Source organism: Semicossyphus pulcher, unplaced genomic scaffold (assembly GCF_022749685.1).
Source record: "Semicossyphus pulcher isolate SPU_LCO1_2020_fin unplaced genomic scaffold, fSemPul1.0.p SCAF_6, whole genome shotgun sequence".
In the NCBI taxonomy this organism is placed as follows: Eukaryota; Metazoa; Chordata; class Actinopteri; order Labriformes; family Labridae; genus Semicossyphus; species Semicossyphus pulcher.
The window spans coordinates 12,911,664-12,920,232 of NW_027211737.1; the positions used below are offsets into that span (position 1 = coordinate 12,911,664).

An 8,569-nucleotide genomic window follows, 5' to 3' on the forward strand; every position below is an offset into this window, starting at 1 on the left:
TTCGACAGCAGATTGGGAACTGTTCTGCCTACGAACAGAAAGCTGCTTTCTTGCTCATGAAATTTCTGCAAACTTTATTGCAAAACCCTCCTCTGACTCTGCACACTGTTTCTCATCGCGGTGAATGATAAAAATTTACCAAAAAGTCCGTCCTGTCAGCAGAATATTTGTTTACCTCAGCAGTCAGCTTATCTGACCGGCTTGTGCACTACGGGAGTCATCACATGTGAATCTGGGCATTCCTTACTTCCCTGTACTGATTATATCCTCTTCTAGGTTGGCATATATAAGCATGCCGCAGCTTCTTTTGCTAAGCCACTCTCTGTTGCTGCCTCTTGCATGTTTTAACGCTGAATTGAGCCTGTTTTTAAAACTAGTATTTAGAAATATAGAAGAGAAAACATGTCCAACGCAGGATTTTCTACATATGTGACTTTGTTTCTCGCCTGTTGCTTCTGCTGCAGCAGAGCTATGCCGACTACAGTCAACCCGGAGGCTGTAAACAACAGACCTGTGATCGGTGAGTGTAATTTACAACTACAGAGAGGCTTAAGATTTATTTAGAAAACAGACATAATGACTGTGTCTTTGTCCCTCAGGTATTTTGACTCAGTTAGTTTCAGATGAAGTCATGAAGCCATTCGGGAGGACCTACATACCTGCCTCATATGTGAAATATATCGAGTCTGGAGGCAGCAGAGTGATGCCCATCAGGTGAGTAGACTCCTCTAATGTTGTTTGTTACTGTAACTGACCACAGCGTACATTTCACAGGAGCTTTTTGATAGTTTATCTGTAAGCAAAATCTGCATTGATTAGGGCCGATTTTCCAGAACCTAAAGTGAGCTCTTCATATTGATTACTTTGTCCAAACAACAATCTAACCCAAAGCCTCTTCATTTATTACCTCAAATGAGAAAGTAAAATTGCGTATCACTACATTTTAAAAGCTGAATCTAGCAAATGCTTTACACATTTTAGCTTGAAACAAGTATGACGTGGTTAATCAGTTTTCAAATAGTTGACACATAATTTTAGTTCGATCCACTCATCCTTTTTGCAGCTAATCCTTGCAGCACTCATATGGATGTTATGGAATATAATTCTACATATAAACGACCGTAACACGGAAATAAACCCACTTTTTAATCCTGCAGAACAAAATGTAAAACACATCATCAATGCAACATGTTTGGAAGTGTAACTGACACCAGTTGGATGTAATTAACCTGTGTTTTAACTGAAGTTGACATTTGTTGCTTTTGTGCAGAAACAAGAAGTGGATTTTCTGTCCCCTGGCTGCCTTTATGATTCTTCTACCTGTGTCGTCTCTTTGTGATGTTGCTGTATTAACATCGTTAAATAGTAAAATAAGGAAGGGTTTGTTTGTCTCACACAGATTGACTCTTACGACTGCTGAATATGAAAACATCTTCAGGAATATAAATGGGTGAGTTTATTGTTTGATATAAATATACTTATACAACAGTAAGTTTTGACTGAGCAATCTGATTGGACAAGAGGCATTCCATGAGTGCTGATATAGAGAACAACATCCCTGGGACTTTTCACTTCAGCCAGGTGTTCTGTATGCTGTTAATTAATGTTACAGCAGACCCTGTATGTCTAAATTGATCAAGCTGGTACCTTTGAATCACACAGCAGACTCTTATTTCACTGGTTGATGATAAATTAAAACTACAGATAAATGATATGATTAAAAACAGCTGATCTGTGGTGACCTGTAGACACAGACTGCCAGAAAATGTTTGGGTTGCTTGGCAACAGTCCAGTTTCAGTTAAGTTGTGGAACTAGTTCTTACTTTTTACTATTTGCCGCTTGTGAAACTGTTGTATTAACGCAATATCACACGAGAGGGAGTGATGTTGTACTGAATATCATCACGGCTGTGATTATCTGCCTGCGACCAAATCACAGCCATGATTATATTCAGTTCAGTTCAGATATTCAGATATTCAGCACCACGACCTCAAGTGCGGTACTGCTTAATTATTGTGTTTTTCTGTCAGTGGTCTCTCTGTCTCTGCTCTAACTGTGTCGTCTGTTTAGCTTGCTTTTCATCGGGGGAGCAGCAGATTTGGAGACGTCAGACTTTGCCAGGGTGGCGAAGATCTTTTACGAACTCGCTCTAAAGGTTTGTCCAGCAGAAAAGTCTCTCTCCTTCTGTCTCTCTCTGTGCTTGTGTGACTCTCTATTTGTGTTCTTTTTAAAATGAGTTTCCTGTTTATTAGCTCTGGTTTTTGAATCTCTAAATTTACTCTAGTATTGTGCTTAAATACAGTTTTTGTTGTTATTGAGTATTTAGTAAGGCAAAGTTTGAACCCCTCAGCATCTCAGATTTATAAATAAAGCTTATAGTCCGTTATATTTAGAGGATTTCTTCTGTTGTATTGTGTTATCTCAGGTTTTTGCTCACAAAACATCCAACAATCTGTCCTTAATTCATCAGTAATGTTGTAGAGGAATCTAGCTTTTAACTGAGGGGTGATATTTTTAATATTAAAGTACAATTTATTGTTAATGATATAATTATTTTACCTGCAGTAAAATTTTAATGCAGGGCATCTGTTAATAAATTATTGCTTATCTTATTTGTGTGGTTTGATTTTTGTTGTTGTTGTATTAAACTGTGTATAAAAGGTTTTATAATGAAGCCCCCTGAGGCAAATTGGGCTAGATTCTCTTATTGTTGTGTTATTATTTTAGAGACAATAATCATCTCTGTGTGTCTGTTCCAGGCCAATGACAGAGGGGAATTCTTCCCTATCTGGGGTACCTGTATGGGCATGCAGCTCCTGACTGTGCAGGTGTCCGGTAAAAACCTGCTGACAAAGACCGCCACCGGGAACATCGCACTGCCCCTCAACCTCACCACAGGTTACACTTCATTGCATTACTGTTTATGTCTTTATATGTATCTTAGCTGGTTTTCTAAATGTAAGTGCAGCTTTTATTGTGCATGTATTGAATTGTACCAGTGGGTGTCAGCAGAAGCAAGTTGTCAGAGGGTGTTTTGGCCCCAAAATATAATAACTGTTACATCCAGAATTTTATTTCTGCATTTTAGTTTTGCAATAAAATTGTGTATCTTTAAAGAGGCTCAGTCTTCGATGTGACAACTCCCAGCCCTCAGCCCATTGCTGCCTGTCATCACCCACTCTCACTTCCCCTGTTTCCGACACTATCCACTGTCCTTTCTCTTTAATAAAGGCATTAAAGGCCAAAAAAAGTAACTTTAGTACTTCCTGTCTCCCTGCAGAGGCCGGCTCCAGTCGGATGTTTGCAGATTTCCCCAGCGAGCTCATGAAGGCTTTAACCCAAGAACCACTGACTGGCAACTTTCACCACTATAGTGTTACAGTTCAGGTATGATATAATAATAATGATAATCTTTGTTATTCTTAAAGAAGCAAAGAATACAAAAAACATAGAAACACATTAAACACCTTGAATGGATATAACAAACCACAAGTTAAATTCTAAAAAACACTAGAATCAGAAGAAAGAAGGTGGTGCGATAAAAAGTACTTTTTAGGTTCAGATTTAAAAGATTCCACTGACTCAGCCTGCCATTTATCCTCAGGCAGGGCGTTCATGAGCCTCTGGGCTGTTATTTCAAAGCTCTGTCCCCCTTCAGAGAGTCTGAACAGATAAAAGGCCCCTGCCACAGGATCTCAAAGAGCCGGCGGGGTCATACGAGGATAAAAGATCTGAGATAGACTGAGCAGTCAGACCAGTCAGTGCCTTCTGAGTGATAGAAAGAACCTTAAAATCGATTCTGAAATGTACTGGAAGCAAGTATGAAGAAAAACGAGATATGTTCAAACTCAAACTTTTACTAGTTGATGAAAGCATGTTTGTAAGTGTTTTGTAATGTGATGCTCAAAACGTAAACTCACAGTCAAACAAGGGTATTTTTCTAGCAGACTTAGATGGCTGTATTTGGATGTGTGTGTAGCTGGGGCCAATAACAAGTCTTTCAGTTTGTACAGGTACATGTAGGTGAATCCCTCTCTATTGAAAAGTCCCACTCTCAGTGGGTTTCACTTCCTTTCTGGTGTTTGTCTCATTATTGTGCTTAGAAAAACAATCCGAGACAAAAAACATCTGATTATTTAAAGTTTCGGAAACTTAAAATTTTTACTTAACAGAACCTTAGAAGATACAAACATAGTTGTGTATTTAAACAATCTGCATGTGTTGTATTCATTAAGAATGACTTCACCTCTGACGTAATGTGGCTCATGAAGGCTGGACCACTTCCTCCAGGGCCCCAAAACCCACATTCACAGAGTTGCAGTTGGTTTGTTGGAGTTTGGTTTGTTATGTCCTTAAATGTTGGCTGATAGAAAGCTCACATAGTACATGTTCCTTTTGTTTTTAATCACATTACAAAACCTGAAAGCAAACCAGAAGCTGTTCAATATTCATCCGTCCACATAGTCTGGAAAAATAGATAAAAACAGCCTCATTGATCCCACACGGAAAAACAGCGAGTGAGTGTCACAGCACAGCCAGTACACATGCTTTGTACACATAAAAATTATAAGACATATGGAGAATTAGAGAAATTATAAAGCAAGAATAATAACTACAAAATATTCTTACAGAATTTCCAGGAAAATGAGAAGCTGCAGAGTTTCTTCTCCGTGCTGTCTACAAACGTTGCTGAGAGCGGAGACCTCTTCGTCTCAACCATTGAAGGTTAGACACTTATTATTATATTAAATTAACAATCTTTAATCATTACTGGGTTTCTATTACAGAAATATTGTCTTATATGTTTGTTTCTTCCTTCTTTGCAGGTAAGAGATATCCCTTCTATGGAGTGCAGTGGCACCCGGAGGTGAATCGTTTCCAGTGGGACACAAAGCTGAACTTTCCTCACTCCGCTCACGCTGTTCAGCTCTCTGCTCGGCTCGCTGAGTTCTTTGTTGGAGAAGGTAAGAAGACAAACACGTTATCAGGAATTATAATTGCCGATCGTATCAGTAGGTATTACCTGTGGGTGTGTGCGACTGTCAGGTGCTAGAGATACTGTCTCACAGTTGATACTGAAGCAGCTTTCCCTTTAATAGCTCTGGTTGTGTCAGACCGTCAGTACAAATCAATGTGAGAAAGTACCTTGATCTGTCAGGTGCTTAGATCACTGAATACGCCACAAATAGACTTTTTCACCTACTTATTTTGCTAAACAGTTTCTCACTTGAATCTCCAGAGCAGTTAAATGTTTTAATTTATATGAATATTGTCATTAAAGGTTACACAAATAAAGGTTTTATCCACAATGACCAGCCTTAACATGTCAAGTGTTGGAAAGAGACCTTTGTCACTTTGCTGATAACTGTAAACATTAACTAGTAAATGAAGTCTAATAAGTGTTTTAGACTAATATTTAGACTTGTTTCTTTTGTGTTAAATCTATTGGTAAATATATGACCAATATTTAACAATAGATTTGAAATAAATCAAAAACAACAGACCTTCAGGGTTTCCTGGTGCTCACACTGGGGGCCATGAGGCCAGTGGGCCCCTGAACATGTGCAAAGAAAGTTTAAATTCGATAAGAAAACAGGTATGGGAACACATCAGTCCAGGTATTTGACTATTAATCAAAACTATGATTAAAAACTGTAAAAATAGTAACTCTAAGTTTTTAGAGATTACTTTATACAGATGTTACCCCATGTGACTGTTATTCATATGGAGGTTTTTATGGAGAGAGAAAATACCTTCAAAAATGGCATCCTTCCAGAGTGACGACGGTAAGAAGATTTGTGAAACTGCCTGGGCAGTGTGACATAGGACTGCTTTGTGTAAATATTTCATTTTTATATATGAATTGCATTAAGGTGATGCAGAAGTTTGATTCTTCTAATTAAAAATCTAGATATTGTCGGCATGTTCTTTAGGTATTTCACTGCATTATCCAAAAAAGACAGATATATCTTTGTGTATCAATTCACTCCTACATTTTCCAATGTATTTAATAGATTATGATTATGTTGATATTGTGATAAACTGTCAATTTATTGTTTTAAGTATTGTTGGGGAAATCTCATTTAAAATCAATCCCATTATTCTCAAAATACAGTATGACATTTATATGCTATTCTTTACATTTTCCCCATGGTGGTGACTCACTCTACTCTATTCTTTTCTATTCACAAGTAATCACATGCATCTCGCTTCTGCTTTGTCTAGGAAGGAGAAGTTTACATCACTTTGACAATCCTGAGGAAGAGGCCTCGTCACTCATTTATAACTACACGCCTGTCTATGCTGGAAACTTCAGCGGATACCAGCAGATCTACTTCTTCTGAGCCTCTGAACAGGAAGGGTGATTTTCAGCTACTTGTGCGCTGTTTCAGAGATTATTTCATCTCAGAGGGGGAGAGCTTTCTGCACCAGATCTTATTGTTTGAACAACATAGGATACTTTAATGTACATATGCTTTTATTGTTAATAAAGTGTTTTTTTGGATGAATAAATTCAGATTAAATGAAAGACTTTGTCGTATCACATCTGAATGGGTCTTGGAGGGAAACGTTTTTAGGAGCGTTGTATTGTCAAGTACCATCCAAGGTCATGATAACTATTTCTTTTTGGATATTTAGGAGTGCATGCTTTGTTAATTCTAGACTTTCTTCATTGTCTTGTCAAGGCATCATGAGGGAACAAATTTTTACTCCAGGAGAATGGACCTTAATCTGGCCCTTTAAGAGATTTGACTCGTACTCATACTTAGTAATTTTAAAACCTTGGCACTTAATTCTCTGATATCTTCGTCTAAACCATCAACCTGTCTTTTCGACCTGATTCCAACCAAGCTGCTTAAGGAAGTCTTTCCCTCAATTAGCACTTCTTTACTAGATATGATCAATATGTCTTTATCGACTGGCTATGTACCCCAGACTTTTAAACTAGCTGTAATTAAACCACTTCTTAAAAAGCCTACCCTTGATTCAGGCACCTTAGCTAACTATAGACCTATATCTAACCTTCCTTTTATTTCAAAGATCCTTGAGAAAGCAGTAGCTAATCAATTATGTGACTTTCTTCATAACAACAGTTTATTTGAGGATTTTCAGTCAGGATTTAGAGTCCACCATAGCACTGAGACAGCCCTTGTGCGAGTTTCAAATGATCTACTTACTGCTTCAGACAGAGGACTTCTCTCTGTACTCGTCCTGTTAGATCTTAGTGCCGCTTAAGACACGATAGACGATCACATCCTGTTATAGAGAATAGAACATTTAATTGGCATTACAGGATCTGCATTAAGTTGGTTTAAATCTTATCTATCAGATCGATCTCAGTTTGTTAATGTTCATGATGTGTCCTCTATGCACACCAAAGTTAGTCATGGAGTTCCACAAGGTTCTGTGCTCGGACCGATTCTTTTACCTTATATATGCTTCCTCTGGGTAATATCATGAGGAAACACTCAATTTATTTTCATTGTTACGCAGATGATACTCAATTATACTTATCTATGAAGCCAGACGAAACCAATCAGCTATCTAAACTAGAAGCATGCCTTGAGGACATAAAGATCTGGATGACTAGAAACTTTCTGCTACTTAATTCAGACAAAACTGAAGTTATTGTGTTCGGCCCCAAACACCTTAGAGACTCTTTCTCTAATGATATAGCTGCCCTAGATGGCATCAGCCTGGCATCCAGCACTACGGTTAGGAATCTGGGAGTTCTATTTGATCAGGATATGTCCTTCATCTCCCACATAAAACAAATATCAAGGACAGCCTTCTTTCATCTTCGCAACATAGCAAAAATCAGACACATCCTGTCTCAAAACGATGCAGAAAAACTAGTCCATGCATTCGTTACTTCCAGGTTGGATTATTGTAACTCGTTACTATCAGGCTGCCCTAATAAGTCACTAAAAACTCTGCAGCTGGTACAAAATGCTGCAGCACGTGTGCTGACAAGAACTAGGAAGAGAGATCGCATCTCTCCTGTATTAGCCTCTCTGCACTGGCTTCCTGTAAAATCTAGAATAGAATTTAAAATCCTTCTTCTTACTTACAAAGCTCTTAATGGTCAGGCACCATCATATCTTAAAGAGCTCATAGTGCCATATTACTCCTCTAGAACATTGCGCTCCCAGGATGCAGGCCTGCTTGTGGTACCTAAAGTCTCTAAGAGTAGTGTTGGAGGTAGAGCCTTCAATTACCAGGCCCCCCTCCTCTGGAACAATTTACCAGTCAAGATCCGGGAGGCAGACACCCTCTCTTCTTTTAAGAGTAGACTTAAAACTTTCCTCTTTGACAAAGCTTATAGTAAGGGCTGGCTCAGGCTTGGACTAGCCCATAGTTATGCTGCTATAGGTTTAGACTGCCGGGGGGATCTGACACACCAAGCTTCTCTCTCTCTCTCTGTCTCTCTCTATCTCTGTGTGTGTGTGTTTCTCTGTGTGTCTCTCTCTCTCTCTCTCTCTGTCATATTAATGCAGCTCATTAACTCTGTATCTTCTGGTCCCATTAACGTTACTAACCATATATCTTCCCGGGAGTTCTCGTGCT

At 38.6% G+C, this 8,569-nt stretch overlaps 1 protein-coding gene across 1 annotated transcript; it reads left to right on the plus strand.

Moving 5' to 3' along the window:
* Positions 1-296: 296 nt before the first annotated feature.
* LOC138610558 (gamma-glutamyl hydrolase) lies at positions 297-6,499 on the plus strand. Its single transcript, XM_069683328.1, has 9 exons — positions 297-520; positions 600-714; positions 1,400-1,450; positions 2,072-2,156; positions 2,761-2,899; positions 3,282-3,388; positions 4,633-4,726; positions 4,828-4,965; positions 6,227-6,499. Exons 1-9 carry the CDS (start codon positions 403-405, stop codon positions 6,343-6,345), a joined length of 966 nt encoding a protein of 321 aa, XP_069539429.1. The 5' UTR covers positions 297-402; the 3' UTR covers positions 6,346-6,499.
* Positions 6,500-8,569: the final 2,070 nt, after the last annotated feature.

Excerpts from the sequence above, each read along its gene's own strand:
- LOC138610558 (XM_069683328.1), top strand. The coding sequence starts at position 403 with ATGTCCAACGCAGGATTTTCTACATATGTGACTTTGTTTCTCGCCTGT. Across the intron at positions 715-1,399 it reads AGCAGAGTGATGCCCATCAG|ATTGACTCTTACGACTGCTG; the intron begins GTGAGTAGACTC and ends TGTCTCACACAG. Across the intron at positions 2,900-3,281 it reads GCCCCTCAACCTCACCACAG|AGGCCGGCTCCAGTCGGATG; the intron begins GTTACACTTCAT and ends GTCTCCCTGCAG.